This window comes from Notamacropus eugenii, chromosome 5 (genome assembly GCF_028372415.1).
Source record: "Notamacropus eugenii isolate mMacEug1 chromosome 5, mMacEug1.pri_v2, whole genome shotgun sequence".
NCBI lineage: Eukaryota > Metazoa > Chordata > Mammalia > Diprotodontia > Macropodidae > Notamacropus > Notamacropus eugenii.
In genome coordinates, this window is record NC_092876.1 from 124,830,916 (window position 1) to 124,849,588 (window position 18,673).

General features: G+C 38.5%; 1 protein-coding gene across 6 annotated transcripts in view; it reads left to right on the top strand.

Annotated features, from left to right (window-relative positions):
- The window catches only part of NARS2 (asparaginyl-tRNA synthetase 2, mitochondrial), a 154,094-nt gene that overhangs the window by 97,197 nt on the left and 38,224 nt on the right, over positions 1 to 18,673 (top strand). For all 6 annotated transcript variants that reach the window (XM_072610725.1, XM_072610724.1, XM_072610726.1 and 3 more), the window contains one exon: positions 784 to 916. In XM_072610725.1, the coding sequence (XP_072466826.1) occupies positions 784 to 916 (133 nt within the window). The remainder of the gene's footprint in view (positions 1 to 783; positions 917 to 18,673) is intronic.

The following is an 18,673-nucleotide window of genomic DNA, read 5'->3' on the forward strand; positions in this document are numbered from 1 at the left end:
CAAAATTTTCTCCCCATCTCTCCTCACCCCTCACCCCAGGACAACATGCACCCCATCCACTCCTTCCTCCAGTCTGTCCTCCCTTCTATTACCCACGCTTCTCACATCCCCCTTCCCCTCTATTTTCCTGTTGAAATTCCATTTTTTCCCCTGAAGTATTATAATCAGTTTTGCTAGGTAGATGATTCTTGGTTTTAATCCTATCTCCTTTGACCTCTGGAATATCATATTCTAAGCCCTTCAATCCCTTAGTGTAAAAGCTGCAAACTCCTGATTGTATTTCCACAATACTAAAGTTTTAGATGGCCTTGAAGAGCCTTTTGAACTTCTCTTCCCCTATCTGTTCTTCCTTTTTCCCTCTCTTCATCAGCCACAGAATAACTTTTCCAGATTGTCGTTCAAATTTTCCAAACCAAATTCTTTGTGAAATTTCCTGTTGATCATGGTCTCTTTTCTTTGTTTTTTGACTGCTATGAAACTAAGTTGCCTGCTACTCATCACGTTGATTATAACCAGCACTATTAAGTAGGTTGTCTTTCTCTTCTTGGCAAGCCAGGTTTATAAAATATTTGGGAGTTCCTTTCAGATAGAATGTTTTCTATAAATATAGTGTTTTTATTATTCCCTTGTTGTCAGCTGTCATAGCAAGATAGCCACCCACTAGAACCTCTGGGTTCTAGCTCAAAACAATAACAGAAACCTATTTTCCTGCAGAGCTCAGGTGGCTGTAAGTTCTTAACAGTTCATAGTTTTTATTTCTGCACTCTTCATCTTTAATTGCAGAGCTTTCTCTCAAGTGTTTACCTTTGGCCCAACGTTCCGAGCTGAGAATTCTCAGAGCCGCAGACATCTGGCAGAGTTTTATATGGTGGAAGCAGAAATGTCTTTTGTTGAGAGCCTTCAAGACCTTATGCAGGTAAGGTACTGGAGTCTTATATATTTTCAAAGCATTGTAAGTCTTTGATACCTCTAACCATTCAATGTCATCTATATAATTTTGCTGGTTACAGAGAAAGAAGGTGGTTATGGGGTCATCATAGAATTTTCATGAGATTTGAATTGTGATAAATTAAGTATTTTAGGTTTCAGTGACTGTGTGATCTCCCTGAAATGGTCACCTACTCCATCATTACAAATTATGGTCCACCCCCTTGTCCTGTGTGATTCTTGTACATACCCTTCCATAAATCTTCCATATTTGTCACTGAATGAACTGAAGGCCTTCATTTGGATCTTTTCATATTTTGTGAATATGGATGCATAGTTTGAACTATCCTGTTATCCTTCATCCTTGATACGTGTATGATCGAATTCATTTTATAGATATACTTGTCCTTGATATTTCTTTTCATAGCACTTCTTACTTAAAAGCTTCATTGTGTGTTGCAGTCTACTTCTACCAACCATGTATCATTTAGATTATTTTGAATTTTGATTATTCTGATATTATAGTGTTCCATGATTACCACCCATCTAGCATCACCAGGAGAATATTCATGCAAATACAAGGTGGAGGAGGCATATATAAAAGTTTTCCTGAAAAAAATTGTAGAGGCTTTACTAGACTGTAAGCTCATGATATGCCAGCCAGAAAATCAATCATTCAGCAACCCTTTATTAAGCACCTACTGTGTCCCAGGGCATCATGACACATACTGAGGACACAGTCTCAAAAGACTCTTGGATTTGGCAATTAGCAACTTTGGAGAGAGCAGTTTCAGTTGAATGATAAGGTTGGAAGCTGAATGGGTTAAGAACAGAGTGAGAGAAGAGAAAGTGGAAGCATCTACATAAACATGTATGTAATGTAATATAACCTCACTGTTTCAAAAAAATTCACAAATATATGTGAAATATATGTGACCAGCCTCCCTTTTTCAGTCATTTATATCCAGCCATATCTCACACATCATCAGTGGTGGTATATGTTACAACTATTTACCTCTTTTGGGTCACCTGCCATTTTGATTCTTCTGAGATGGTGGTCATTCATGATTTGCAATCATATAGCATCACTTGGTAATTTAATAAATGTTTATTAAGCATTGTCTATCTACGAATTCCTATACTTAGCATTAGTAGAGATAAAAGATGAAAAACAACATACCCCTTCTTAAGGAATTTTTAAAACATGAATACTTTAGTTTTAATGTCACATACTCAAGTTTTTAGGTGTTTTGCTCCACTTAGGTATGATTTTTTTCATTTCCTAAAGACAAAAGACAACAAAATATGTTGCAAAAATGTAACCTCCAATTTCTCTTAGTTCTCTCTCATTTATACCCCTCATGTAAAATCACTGTCACAATGAACATTTATTTTTTTGTTTATTTATTTTTAGTTTTCAACATTCATTTCCACAAAATTTTGAGTTCCAAATTTTCTCCCCATCTCTCCCTTCCCCCGACCCCATAATGCCTTGCATTCTGATTACCCCTTCCCTCAATATGCCCTCCCTTCTAACACATCCCTCCCTTCCCTTATGCCTTCTCTTCTCTCTTTTTTTGTAGAGCAAGATAGATTTCTATACCCCATTACCTGTATTTCTTATTTCCCAGTTGTATGCAAAAACAGTTCTCAACATTCATTCCTAATACTTTGAATTTCTACTTCTCTCCCTTCCTCTCTCCCCACCCCTCTCCACTGGGAAGGCAAGCAATTCAATATAAGCTGTATATGTGTAGTTTTGCAAAAGACTTCCATAATAGTCATGTTGTATATGACTAACTCTATTTCCCTCCATGCTATCCTGCCCCCCATTTATTCTATTCTCTCCATTAACCGTGTCCCTCCCCAAAAGTGTTTACTTCTGATTTCTCCCTTCTCTCGTTTTACCCTCCCTTCAATCATCCCCCTCATCCGACTTATTCCCTTCTCCCCTACCCTTCTGTAATGCAAGATATACTTTCATACCAAACTGAGTGAGCCTGTCATTCCCTCCTTAAGCCAGATGTGAAGAGAGTAAGCTCCCCTTTTTCCCTTCTCACCTCCTCCCTTTTCTTCTCCACTGAAAAAGCTTTTTCTTGCCTCCTTTATGAGTGAAAATTTACCCTATTCCATTTCTCCCTTTCTCCTCCCAATATATTCCTCTCTCACCCCTCAGTTTTATTTATTTTTTTAGGTGTCATCCCTTATTCAACTCAACCTTGTGCTCTCTGTCTGCATGTTTGTGTGTGTGTGTGTGTGTGTGTGTGTGTCTGTGTGTGTGTGTGTGTGTGTGTGTGTGTGTAATCTCTCCAACTACCCAAATATTGAGAAAAGTCTCAAGAGTTACAAATATTATCTTTCCGTGTAGGAATGTAAACAGTTCAACTTTAGAAAGTCCTTTATGATATTTCTTTCCTGTTTACCTTTTCATTCTTCTCTTGATTCTTGTTTTTGAAAGTCAAATTTTCTGTTCAGTTCTGGCCTTTTCATTAAGAATGCTTGAAAGTCCTCTATTTCATTGAATGACTGTTTATTCCCCTGAAGTATTTTACTCAGTTTTGCTGGGTAGGTGATTCTTGGTTTTAATCCTAGTTCCTTTGACTTCTGGAATATCATTCCAAGCCCTTCAATCCCTTAATGCTGCTAGATCCTGTGTTATCCTGATTGTATTTCCACATTACTCGAATTGCTTCTTTCTAGCTGCTTGCAATATTTTCTCCTTGATCTGGGAACTCTGGAATTTGTCTACAGTATTCCTAGGAGTTTCTCTTTTTGGATCTCTTTCAGAAGATGATGGATCCATCCACAGATGGATTCTTTCAGTATTTATTTTGCCCTCTGGTTCTAGAATATATGGGCTGTTTTCCTTAATAATTTCATGAAAGATGATGTCTAGGCTCTTTTTTTGATCATGACTTTCAGGTAGTCCCATAATTTTTAAATTGTCTCCCCTGGATTTATTTTCCAGGTCAGTTGTTTTTCCAGTGAGATATTTCACATTATTTTCTGTTTTTTCATTCTTTTGGTTTTGTTTTGTAATTTCTTGGTTTCTCATAAAGTCAGTAGCTTCCATCTGCTCCATTCTAATTTTTAAAGAATTGTTTTCTTCAGTGAACATTTGAACCTCCTTTTCCATTTGACTAATTCTACTTTTTAAAGCATTCTTCTCCTCATTGGCTTTCTGGACCTCTTTTGCCAATTGGGTTAGCCTATTTTTAAAGGTGTTATTTTCTTCAGCATTTTTTGGGGGTCTCCTTTAGCAAGCTGTTGACTTACTTTTCATGATTTTCTTGCATCTCTCTCATTTCTCTTCCCAGTTTTTCCTCCACTTCTCTTACTTGATTTTCAAAATCCTTTTTGAGCTCTTCCATGGCCTGAGACCATTACATATTTATTTTGAAGGTTTTGGTCATGGAACCCTTGACTTGCTCTGATATTGTGCTTTGTTCTTCCTCATCCAAAAGTTTAGGAGAAAATACCTGTTCACCTAGAAAGTAACCTTCTATAGTCTTATTTTTTTCTCCCTTTTTTGGGCATTTTCCCAGCCAGTTACCTGACTTTTGAGTCCTTTGTCAAGAGGAGGGTATACTCTGGGTACCTATATATTCTCAGTTTCTCCAAGGTGGCACAATGAAGGAAGAGGATTTTACTCCTCTCCGGGCCAGCACACTGATCTGGGAGCAACCATAAGCTTTTCTGCCCAGAATCTGCAGTTGGAATTCCCTCACCATGTCTGCCTCCAGCTCTAGTGCCAGAGCTCCTCCTCATCCCTGGGTGGAGCTCAAGGCTGAAAATCAGATCATTGACTCAATTCCCCCAGGGCTTTATCAGGAGGTCACCCAGGGCTGCAGTTCAGGGCTGAGATTCAGATCAACTGCTCAATTCCCCCAGGGGCTCTAGGCAGAGGACTCCAACAATGGCAGCTGCAGATGGGTCCCTGCTGCTGGAGGTCAAGATCATGCTGCCCTCTCCCAGGTGAAAGAGCCCTCTCACTGACCTTTGAAGCTGTCTGTGGCATTTGTGGGTTGAGCAGTCTGCAAGCCACTGTCAGTGGCACCCATAAGCCTGTTCCAGGGCCTGTCCCTGCTGCGCTGCACTGGTCTGTGCACCACACTGGGCTCACAGTGAACATTTATTTATGCTAAATGTTTAATAGTAATGTTGCACTAAAGGGTGCTTTTAACTGAGTTTTCTTTCAGTTGAGTATTTCTACTTAATACTGTTGAGCCGTCTGTTTTAAAATCATCTTGAAGGCTGTGCTAGCCCCTCATTTATCTTTCTGTTTATGATTATAGATCATAATCTGAAAGTCACAGTTAGGAAAGCCATTCATTTTCTTTTAGACTTCAAAAGAGTATTTGTTCCTCATGAAATGCCAATATAACAATTTCATGGATCAAGATTGTCTGCTTTGATAAAATTGTCAAAATTATCAAAATATATTGGCACCAGCAGGTCTTTCTAAGCTACCTGTTTCTTTCTAAGCTATCCTTTTTCTTCCCCTAGCATATTTTAACCTTATTTATTGTTTCAGGTCCACTCAAAGTATTGGTGACCTCCCATAGATCATTTGGCTTCTCAATTATGTTTTTCTGTTATGTTAAAATTCAGAGTGATAGGCTCAACGTCAAAGATTTTCTTTTGATTACTTCATAATTTATGCAGCTCTTGCCTGCTTATAGTTCTTTTTTTCCTCCTACTTAATGTTTACTTGTACTTTTTATTTGGGGTCATTTGTGAAAGATATTTTCTTTTGCATTTTTTGTTTATAATTCAATTCAATAAACACTTATCAAATGCTTAATAGGTACAAGGCGTTGGTGGTATAAAATAAAAACTGACTTTATTTTCTACTGGGAAGACATGAAACCCTTTGTCATGATATACTACATAAAATCTTTGAGTCAATAAACATTAAGTGTCTACTGTGTGCCAAGTATTGTTTGCTAAATGCTGGGAATGCAAAGAAAGGCCAAATAGCCTGTGAGCTAACAATCCTAAAGCCCATTTTGCTAATATCTAATGATTATTAGCAAATATTAGCCTTTCCAGGTCTCAAGTCATGGCACTAATTTAAGTTATAATAATGGTCATAGACCACAAATTATTAAAACTCAGACATTATGCTTTTGAAGAACTAAGTGAGCTGGGAATATGAACAAATCAGTAACTTGAATCCTCACCTCAAAACATCATCAGCCATTTCTCAAGTCGAAAAAAGAGTTGTCACGAATCACATGCACTTTATTAAAAAGAAGTTAAATATAATTCCTTAGGTAAGGAGTTTATTTAGTTTAGTTTCTATATTGAAACTAAGCATCTCATTTTCCCTGGAATTATGTTCAAGTTAAAACCAGTTCAAGTTAAAACCAGTAAGGAGGAAGGAAGAGAAAGAGGAAAGAAAATAGTAAGCACCTAATATGTGCCAGGCATTGTATGCTCTTTACAAATATTACCTCATTTTATCTTCACAACAACCTTGGGAAGTAGGTGCTATTATTACCCCCATTTTAGAGTGGAGGAAACTGAGGCATAGATGGGTTAAGTAACTTGCCATGGTTTACACAGCTAGTAAGTTCCTGAGGCTGGATTTGAACTTAGGTCTTCCTGGTTCCAAGCTCAGTGTTCTATCACACTGTGCCAACAAGTGCCTCAGAGAGTGATGGACTATAAACAGAAGGTTTAGGCAGCACATGAGTAGGGTTGAGGGGAAACAGGGAGAACAAAGCCTGCAGGAAACCCCATCAGAGAACAGAGGCCAGCCAGAGAGAGGAGAGAGAAGTAATACTGTACCCACCACCAGACCAAACTGGCCTCAGTGAGAGGACAATCAGAGTGCTAAGAGTGTCATTACATTGTAATAATTAATGCCTAAAATGATGGACCTGAATGAGACAGAAAAGGCAAACACTATTAAGGGAGTGAAAGTATGTTGTAATAAGTTTTCGAGAGAGTTCTACCACTAATGGCTAAAATAAGCAAACTCCAGCTTAAAAAGGAATTTATGCTCCAAGTAGGGGCTAAATTAAATAACCTTAGAGACTTTTCTCAGCACTAGGCTTCTGTAATTCTGTGTTGATGTTTCAGTTTTGTTGTAGCGTAGTGTTGGCTGAGATGTGGTTTGTAGGTTTTTGAGCTAGAAAGAGAGCATGGAGTTCAGCTCTCTTTATTTTAGAGATGAGGAAACTAAGCTGCATAGAAATAAAATGGCTTGATATTGGTCACACTGGAAATAAATAGCAGAGAAGGTTTTAATCCAGGCCCTGGATTTCCAGATTCTATATTGCAGATTGTTGAATCACGCTTTCTCTAATGTTGAATCCCAAGATTATGTGATACAAAAAAAATAACCCTGGACTTATAAACAAATTACCTGAGTTCAAGTTTTAGTTCTTTTTATTAGCTAGCTATATAACCTTAAGCAAGTCAGTTAATATCTGGACCTCCCTTTCTTCATTTATAAAATGATGGATTTGAACCAGATGATTTCCATGTAGACCATCCAATACTAACATTCTGTGAGTCTTGAGGATTTGTTGATATGTAAAATTCATTTATCTAGATCGCTTCATTTACTGCTTATGTCATATAATAAATGTTTCTTGCCATTCTTTCATTTAAGTGCTTACTATATGCCAGACACTGTGCACTAGAGTTACAAAAACAATCAAAAATAAATTTAGTGCCTGAATTTAAGGACCTAACACTCTAATAGGAAGGAGAAAAAGTACACTTATGAAGTTTGAACTGTACTCATGCCAGTTAAATGAAGTATATCTGAATTTTACCTAACTCTGTATAGTATGTGCACATTTTATTTGTGTATACCCAAGACTTTGTTGAACAGACAGTTTATACACTCATATTTAGTTTACTGTCTGATTGTAAGTACAAATAAAGGGAAAAAGTAAGAGGGGAAAAAATAAGTAAAGAAAAAAGTAAAAGGGAAAAAATAAAAAACATAGACATTTATTAAACACAGTGTTCTAGGCACTGAAGAAGTCATTAGGAGCACAGTGTAAGAATAGGTCATTATAAATTAAATTCATCAATTTCTTTAAAAGGTTTGTAATTTTATCATGCCAAGTGTTTCCTTCACTGATAAAGATTGCAACTCCTTCAAGTCTTAGGACTGCGGTTTCCAAATTTTTAACAATACTCCAACTCCTTCCCCTCCAAATAAAAGCTGTCGTACACGTCATAAACAATCTATACAAATAAAATTAAGAATTTATTATAGTTCTTATCACATACAAACAAATCTTAAGCATATAATAATTATATAACATTTAATAATAAAGCCCTTTGTAATTTTCATATTTGTAACTTGTAAAAATAGTATTTTAACATGATGAATAGACTTGACTTCCATTTCAAAGTTTCTGGGGGAAAAATTATGTTATTGATAAAATTGCTACTTGTAATTGTTTTTCAACCTCTTAACAAGATAATTTGTTTTTAATAACAGCAAATAAGTTGTTCATGACATTAAAATTTGTATCACTTTGATAATAACTAACATTTACATAAAGTTTACAAAGCATTTTACAAATAATATTTCATTTGATCCTCCCAGCAACCCTAAAAGGAAGGTACAATTATAATCCATCCCCATTTTACGGTTGAGGAAATAGAAGTTAAAAAGAGGTTAAGGGACCCATCCAGGGTGCCACAGGTAGTAAATAAGTGTCTGAGGCAAGATTGGGACTCAAGTCTTCCTGACCCAAGGCCCCCCCACTCTATCCACTGAGCTACCTAATTATGTCACCTATTTCAGAAACATCTTTGCTTATATTAGTTTCAACTGTTCCAATGGATGTTTCTCTTGAAACCAGAGAGATATTGATCAGGACTTTAAAAAATTAGGGACATTTTAAAAATCCAGATAATTCAAGTTTAATGTAATTGTAGAAAATTTCACCTGTAATTACCTGTAATTGCTGATATTTTTGTAGATTGAAGAATTTTGTGGGATTATATTGTACTGCATAGGCAGGTAGTTGGCTCAGTGGATAGAGTCAAGAAAACCTTAGTTCAAATCTAGTCTCAGACATTAACTCTGTGACTGGCAAGTCTATATTTTACACACAGAGACATGCACACACACACACACACACCCCCACGTGAAAGAGAGAGAGAAAAAACAAAGTTCAAATCAAAATCAACAAAAGCAAGACCAACAAAGTAAATTTTTCTCAGGTGACCTGTAAATGCATTGATTGATTGCTAGTTGATTGGCTCAAATTCAGCCTCAAACTTAATAGCTGTAACCCTGGACAAGTCTCTCAACTTTTGTTTGCCTCAGTTTCCTCATCTGTAAGATAGGGATAATAATAGCCCTTACTTCTCAGGGTTGTTGTGAGGATAAAATGAGGTAATATTGGTATTGTAAACCTTAAAGCATTCTGTAAATGCTATCTTTTTTTGCATGTTCATTTCCAGGTGCTACATTTTAATAGGAATATTGACAAACTGGAATGGATCTGGAACAGGACTATATGCAAGATCTTGAAACTTTGTCTTATGAGGAGTGGTTGGAGGAACTGAGATTGTTTATTCTGATGAATAGAAAACTTAGGGGTTGATCATAGCTGAAAAACCATTATCAGTTATTCAACATGCATTTAAGTTCCTGCTATGATTCCAAATACTGTCATGTGGGAGCTGCAGATACAAAGAATGAAATAGTCCCTTTTCCCAAAGAATTTACATTCTAATGGGTGAGACAAGCACATAGACATTAAAAGGATAACTAAAAAAAGGTATATACAGGGTAGTTTGGTAAGGAAGTTTAATTTAGGAAATGGTATTTGAAGTACATCTTGAAGAAAGGGACCAATTGTATAATGCAGAGAAGAGGAGGTAGTGCCTTTCAGACATAGAGGATGGCCAGTGCAATGGCACAGAGGTGGGAAATGTGTGTGAACAATAGAAAGAAGGCCAGTTTGACTGGCATAGAATATAGGGAAAGAAATCATTCCCAATAATACTGGAAAGAATAGATGCAAAGGACTTGGCTTGCATCGTGGAATACCATAATGTAAGGAAGTTTTTTAATGGTGCCATCAAAATACATAGAGACTTTTTTTTTAAAACAGTTTCTTGACACTGTTACGTGTTGAAATAGAGCCTCTATAGACCTTCCAGGAATGTATTGGGAGGGTATCCCTGCATTAGGATAGACTGGCTAAGCTTCCTTCAAACATTCAGTCTGTAATTGTGAATTAGTCTAAACGTATATTTGAGAAAACCAGAATAATTCAAATAAATTACCAAACAAAAAAAATTATTATTGCCAGAAAAGCTTAGGCAGAAATATATTTTCCTTGCATTTTTTTTTGGACATACGCCACCAAAAATAAATAATTGGTGAATGATAAGGAGGGCAGTTGCCATCTAGCAGTTGTTTTCCATTTCATTAATAGCTGATAATAAAATAAATGCAGTTTGGGTTTTAAAAAATCACAACAAAGATGGGCACCTTAAATTCTACTCTTCCCTTTTGTCTGTCTTCCCTTTACCTACCAGAAGCTTCTCCACCTTCAAAATTTCCCCTCGCGTGGACAGAATCATCTTTATTCTTTGTTATATTCCTGTGCTTTACTGGTCTTTGAACACCATAGCCACTTAATCAATGTGCTGAAATTTCTATTCTCCCTAATTACACACATTTTAGGAAAAGTCTCTTGACTTTTACATTAGAAAGACAAAATAACTCGTATAAACAATGTTACCTAATCTCTTCAGCTGCTGCCTGGGATATTTTTTGAATAGTCTTTGAGAAAGATATTTCTAACAAAACCTTCAAGTTTGGGAAAGCTCCCCAGAAAAGCAATAGCTTTTAGATTTCAGAAGTTTTCCTTTAATACGCTTTTTTGTGTGGCTAATAGTATAGCTCCCTTTGAATCAAGTTAAGTATCATGAGTATTTATTAATTCATGCATTTCATTTAATAAGCATTTATTAAATAACTAATATGTGCCAGGCTCTATATTAGGTTCAGGGGATAGAGAGACCAAAATTAGCCTCAGCCTACCCTCAAGAAACATTCTATCAGAGGGGGAACCAACACGTCTCTAGAAAATCAAATACTATCTTTCTATATATACATACACACATATAAATATACACATATCTGTATATGTGTATACACACACAGAGTACTCCTGGAGGGAAGGTACTAGCGTTTGGAGTGATCAAAAATCAAATCAAAATCCTCTAGGAGGTTTCATTTGAGCTGAGCTTTGAAGGAAGTTAGGGACTGTTTTTGAGTTAGATAAAGTGAAGGAGGGCATTCTGGGCAAGGGACAGCCTGTGGAAAAGGATGGAGACAGAAGATGGAGTGTTGAGTATAAGGAACATTAAGCAGCCCAGTTTGGCAGAAATCTAGAGTACATGGAGGAGAAAAATGTCAATAAGGCTGGGAGGCTACCTGAAACCACATTGTGAAGGCGTAAGGAAAGAATCCCCACAGAGCAGTGTCAGGAGAATCAAGGGATGTCAGTACCCAGAAGGAGGACGTGTTCTACAGTGGAGGGGTCAAAAAAAAAAAAAAAGGATTGAGAAAAGACCATTGCATTTATCAATAAAGACATCAGTCAGGACCTTCAAGGGAGCAGTTTTGTCCGAGAGGCATTGTCAGAAGCCAAGAAAGGGACTGAGAAGTGAGTAGGAGCAAAGTGAAAGAAAGGCATGCAGGCAGCTTTTCCTGGGCTGTGAGTAGGAGAAGAGAAATGGCTTGAGGGGATGGCAATGGCAGGTGAAGAATTTTTAAGAATGAAGGGGATCGGGGCAGAGCCAAGATGGCGGAGTAGAAACGCACAAATACGCAAGCTCTGAACCCACAGCCCATGAAATATCTGTAGTAAAGAGCCACCCATAAATTCGGGAGCAGGAGAGAGAACAGTGGAGCGGATAAGATTTCTGTTCCAGAGGGACCTGCAAACCTCTCGCAAAAGGTCCGTCATGCTGCAGACGCGGAGCCCAGCCCAGCCCTGCCATGGCCACGGCACCGAGAGGAGCAGATCCAAGCGGACTTCAGGGGTGGGATCTCCAGCGGCCACGCGGGTCCCTCCACCCACAGGTGATGGGGGTCGGTGAGAAGGTCTCTTTGGTGGGTCGAGAGGGGAGTGGGGTGCCCCCATACTCAGGCCCCCTCGGGAGGCAACAGCAGAGGCAGAAGCAGACCGGGGCTCCCCAAGCAGGCAGGAGCCCGGATCCATTGTTGAAGGTCTCTGCATAAACCCCCTGAGGGAACTGAGCCCGTGAGGCGGCCCTGCCCCCACCTGAGCACTTGAACATAATCTCACACTGAATAGCAGCCCTGCCCCCGCCCAAAGCCCTGAGACTGGGAAGCAGCATTTGAATCTCAGACCCCAAGCACTGGCTGGGAGGATCCGGAGGCGAGGTGGGTGTGAGGAGAATATTCACAGCTCAAGTCACTGGCTGGGAATATGCCCAGAAAAGGGAAAAAAACCAAGACTATAGAGGGTTACTTTCTTGGTGAGCAGGTTTCTCCTCCCCTCCCTTCTGATGAGGAAGAGCGGTGCTCACCATTAGGGGAAGACACGGAAGTCAGTGCTTCTACATCCCAGCCCACTCAATGGGATCAGTTCTGGGAAAAGGTCATAAAGAGCCCAAAAAATTTTCAAAATCATGTTAGAGAGGTGGAGGAAAAGCTGGGAAGAGCAATAAAAGACTTGCAAGCAAAGTATGAACAACAAATCAGTACCCTGCTAAAGGAGACCCGAAAAAATGCGGAAGAAAATAACACCCTGAAAAATAGGCTAACTCAATTGGCAAAGGAGGTTCAAGAAGCCAATGAGGAGAAGAATGCTTTCAAAAGCAGAATTAGCCAAATGGAAAAGGAGATTCAAAAGCTCACTGAAGAAAATAGTTCTTTCAAAATTAGAATGGAACAGATGGAGGCTAATGACTTTTTGAGAAACCAAGAAATCACAAAACAAAACCAAAAGAATGAAAAAATGGAAGATAATGTGAAATATCTCATTGGAAAAACAACTGACCTGGAAAATAGATCCAGGAGAGACAATTTAAAAATTATGGGCCTACCTGAAAGCCATGATCAAAAAAAGAGCCTACACATCATCTTTCATGAAATTATCAAGGAAAACTGCCCTGATATTCTAGAACCAGAAGGCAAAATAAATATTGAAAGAATCCACCGATCACCACCTGGAAAAGATCCAAAAAGAGAAACTCCTAGGAATATTGTGGCCAAATTCCAGAATTCCCAGGTCAAGGAGAAAATATTGCAAGCAGCTAGAAAGAAACAATTCAAGTACTGTGGAAATACAATTAGTATAACACAAGATCTAGCAGCTTCTACATTAAGGGATCGAAGGGCATGGAATAGGATATTCCAGAAGTCAAAGGAACTAGGACTAAAACCAAGAATCACCTACCCAGCAAAACTGAGTATAATACTTCAGGGGAAAAATTGGTCTTTCAATGAGATAGAGGACTTTCAAGCATTCTTGATGAAAAGACCAGAGCTGAAAAGAAAATTTGACTTTCAAACACAAGAATGAAGAGAAGCATGAAAAGGTAAACAGCAAAGAGAAGTCATAAGGGTCTTATAAAAGTTGAACTGTTTACATCCCTACATGGAAAGACAATATTAGTAACTCTTGAAACTATTCAGTATCTGGGTAGTTGGTGGGATTACACACACACACATGCACACGCACACACTCATAGAGACAGAGTGCACAGAGTGAATTGAATAGGATGGGATCATATCTTTAAAAAAAATGAAATCAAGCAGTGAGAGAGAAATATATGGGAGGAGAAAGGGAGAAATGGAATGGGGCAAATTATCTCTCATAAAAGAGGCAAGCAAAAGATTTTTTTTAGTTTGGGGAAAAAGAGGGGAGGTGAGAGAAAAACATGAAGTTTACTCTCATCACATTGCACTAAAGGAAGGAATAAAATGCACACTCATTTTGGTATGAAAACCTATCTTACAATACAGGAAGGTGGGGGACAAAGGGATAAACAGGGTGGGGGGGGACGATGGAAGGGAGGGCATGGGGAGGAGGGTACAATTTGAGGTCGACACTCACAGGGAGGGACAGGATCAAAAGAGAGATTAGAAGTAATTGGAAGCAGGATAGGATGGAGGGAAATATAGTTAGTCTTATATAACACGACTATTATGGAAGTCATTTGCAAAACTACACAGATTTGGCCAATATTGAATTGCTTGCCTTCCAAAGGGAGGGAGAGGGGAGGGAGGGAGGGAAAGAAGTTGCAACTCAAAGTTTTAGGAATAACTGTCAAGTACTGTTCTTGCTGCTAGGAAATAAGAAATACAGGTAAAGGGGTATAGAAAGTTATTTGGCCCAACAGGACAGAGGAGAGGATGGAGACAAGGGCAGAGAGGAATGATGGAGAAGAGAGCGGAGTGGAGATGGGGGCAATTAGAATGCTCGGTGTTTTGGGGTGGGGGGAGGGGACAAGGGGGGAGAAAATTCGGAGCCCAAAAATTCTGTGAAAATGAATGTTAAAAGTGAAATAAAAAAAAATAAAAAGAATGAAGGAGATCTGGACATGTGTCAATAGCAGGGAAAGAAGCCAGTGGATAGAGACTGAAAGTTAGGGAGAGAAAAAAAGATGGTTGAAGGCACAATCTGCCAAGGGAGATAGAAGGGCATGAGCTCAAGGGATCTAATAGAGCGTTGAGAATTTGAAGGGGTGAGAGTCACCCCTCCCATTGAGACTGAAACAAAGGAGTGAGTAGAGAAAAACAGAGAGATGACTTGAAGTGTGCATTCAGAGAGGTAGCTCTTGATAGGTCAGTAAAGTATAATGTGAAATTCTCAGCTGTGGAGGGGATGAAGGGGTGTGAAACACTTTCTATAGGGAGTGTGAATAGAATGTAGAATATCCATCCAGGAAGAATAAAAAAGGGTTTGCGTGCAATAGTAAGGACGAGGGGAGTGGGGGGCAAGGGGAGCGGTGTTGCGAGACTGGATAACGTTAATTAACAGGTAGCGTTGCGCCTAGGTGCATAGTTGAACGTTTCTTCTGGCATCGTTCAGCAGCACACAAGCAGGAGCAAAGACAAATGATGTAAGTAATCCAAAATTGGGTTATGGAAAGGGACAAGCAATGATAGGAAAATGAGGTGAGGGATTCAGGGGTCCAGACTAGGATAAAGTTGAACTGATTAACCTAAGAATCAAGATTTTGAAAGGAAAAAAGTGATGTCAGAGCATAAGGATGATGGCTTGGGAAAACAAGTGGTGGTGGATTGACTGGAAGTTAAGGTGAGGATGGAGACTAGGTTTGAGAATGGTGAAACACAGAAGAGGAAGAGCTAGAATCTCACTAGATTATGGTCAGATAAATTTCAGTCATGTTTGCAAAGGTGAAACACTTGTGGGTGATGATCAGAGACTGTGAGCATCCCTGTATGTGGTTGAGATTGAGTGAAGGTACAGATCACAAGAGTTGAACTAGAAAGCAAGGTTATTTGAGGGTACGTGAACATGAAAAATGAAGTCCCTAGTATTACAGTGCAGGAAAACTGTGAAGTACTGAGCTTGTTGAAAAGAAGAGAAAATGGCGTGAGAACCAACAGCTATCAACAGCATCTTAACAGGGTGATGGGTCTAGGGGAAGTGAACCTCGAAGGAGGAGAGGACTACTGAGGGAACATGGTAGGGGAAAGACCTAAAAGTAGCCCTGAATGGCAAAAAGCTTGCCTTCATCCTTGTGTTTTGGGGATGTGAGTAGCAGGAAGGCTTGAAGTGAGAAAAGATACATTTAGTACTGGAGAGGATAATCAAGGATGGAAGGGATTTATGGAAGAATTATCTCCAGAGGTAATAGTCATACTAGTATGTACAAGATAAAGTTCTGTTAAAGATTAGGATTAAAATTGTGATGATTTAGCAGATTTAAACTGCTTTTCTGAAGGCTATGTTTACATATTTTTGGTCATCAACTACTTCCTCCCTTACCTGCCCACCCCATCTTTAATTTCTCCCTACTCCATCTTGTTTCTCTTCCTTTCGTTCCATTTATTCCTTTTATATCAACCTTGTTTGTTTTTACTTCCCATATTTACTTATCTTGTTACATTTTATACGTAATATAGTTACTCATGCGAGTCTTGTACTTTCCCCTCACACACACACAGACTTAGACTAGACATAAGTGACCATGTTTTAGGGATCTTTGTATCTCTCTCAGCTCCTAGCCCAGTGTGTTATACTTAATAAATAATGTCATTAATTAATAAATGTTGTCAAATCATTGAACTAAATTTCTCCCACATACTCTAACTTGGGGTTGGCCCTGACTGCAGTCAGAATCCCTGTGGCAGACAACATGAGTTAAGAACTCTCTGAACCGTATTCGTTCTTAGTTGCAGTTCCCTTTATGACATTGCTTTTGTCCCATGGAACACAGACTGCCGAGCATGCTTTCAAGCTAAAAGGAGATTGAATTCATTTGTAGAGGATCAGACTAGGTGATGTTCTCAGGACATGTCATCAGCACTCAGATGCTGTCTTTGCTGTACTCATTATCTACATTCTCATGCAGCACAATCGGACTGCCAAACCCAGGCAGTTCCCAGAAATTTCCCTGGCAGTTCCCTCCTGCACACTCAGCTACAATTTGAACCTCACAAAAGATGACCAGTTTGACAACTGATCGCTTATGTTGAATGTTGTACAAAACTAGTTTAATTATCTCTTCTTCCCAATGCGGATGAAAGTGGAGCCTCCAAAGCTTATCTCACCTTATTGATCCCAGCTGTACTCCTCCACGCCTATACTTACTGCTAGTTCATAGAATTGTTAAAAATGCTCTGTGTTTTTAAGTTACAGGCCTCTTCCGCTATCTTAGATGATGTCACTTTTTTCTCACTACCTTTGCCCCACCACATAATTTTATATGTCTAGATATGTGTAGTAATATTACATTTCTGTGATATCAGCACTTAAAGTAGCATGCTAGGTACCTGGCACTATTCGCACAGTAAATGTAAACACCAAAAGCGGTATCTCATTAGAACAGGGGTTCATGGGCCCCTTCTTAGAATAATACCTTAAATAAATAAAATAAAAGATATAAGATTACAAAGAAAATCAATTATATTGGGTTATAGTTATCAATCTTTTTTTTTTTAGTTTATGGGCCCTAGGTTAAGAACCCCTGCACTAGAACAAAAAATGTTTCTTAACATGTAGTTGTTTTATGATTCTTTAAAAGGAATATTTATTAATCATTTAATTTGAACTTTTATGTATTTAATTGGTAATGAACTTGGAGGGAAGAAATATCACCAACATGTCATTATATTTTACTCAAAGGAGGCTTAAACTCTTAAGAGGAAACAGATTTTCTAAGAATTGCAGCATGAGAAAATTATCAGCATATTTGGAAATTCATATGGATGCTGCCAAATAAACCGGCTGTGACCAAAATTCCTAATCGTTTTGTGTACTTCTTGGGTTTTTATATACCATCATGTGATCCCTTTTCTAAAGAGCTTTAATGCCTGCCACATCAAGTATGAATTTCTCTACCACTTTCCAGACCCTATATAGTAGGGACAGGTAACCTGCAACATTGAGGCCTCATGTGAGCTTCTAGGTCTTCAGGTGCAGTCTTTTGATTGAGGCCAAGTTTTGTAGAACAAATCCTTTTATTAAGGGGATTTTTTTCTTTGAAGTTTGGATTTTGTATACAACAATTGTCAAAGGTAGTACCATCTTCCCACTTACCCAGATTAACTACCTAGGTGTCGTCTTCATCTCCTGACTCTCTTTCACCCTCCTACTCCCATATCCATTCTTCTGCCAAGTCCTGTCAATTCTGCCTCCATGATGTCCCTTCTGTATGCCCCCTTCTGTCCTCTGGCACTGCCACCACTCTGGTATAGGCACACATCATCTCATGCCAGGACTCCGTTGCTGTTAATTTCTTTTTAATTTGTTGTTAATTTTATTTTTGGCAGAGTTTTAAGAACTTTCTTTAATTGAGATATTTTGTTTTTACTTACCAGTAGTGCTAAATACCAGGCAGCTAGGTGATATAGATGCAGTAGATGCTGGACCTGGAGTCAGGCAGACTCCTTTTTGTGAGTTCAAATCTGCCTTAGACAATTACTAGCTTTGTGACCCTGGGCAAGTCACTTAACCCTGTTTACCTCAGTTTCCTCATCTGTAAAGTGAGCTGAAGAAGGAAATGGCAAACTGCTTCATTGTCTTTTCCAAGAAAACCCCAAATGGGGTCACAAAGTGTCAGACATGACTAAAGCAACTGAAAACAAAAGTCCTACGTACAACCTAAACCCATCAAAGTACATTCCCAGAATACAATTGAATAAGTCTACTTAATAGCATGTTTGTGACTAAAAATGGATGTCATTTTTATCTAATGTGATTTATCATTTATCCATAGAAAAGGTTACCTAGGTTTTAGTAAGATATATATTAAAGGCTCTCCCACTCTTCTGGAAAATAGGGATAGATATAAACTACATGAGAATGCAGTTAGCTGGATTTGAAACCAATTTTACTTTTATTGTTTCCAAGGCAATGCTAATTTGCTCTAATTCGTTTAGAGCTAGAGATCCTTATTATATATGTAGCTAGTATAAGAGTTGGGAGTGCTGGTATCTAGGATATAAAATTATATTTCAGCATAAAAGACTCACTCTACTAGAAAAGACATTGATGTTGGAATTATGGAGCATGGGTTTGGATCA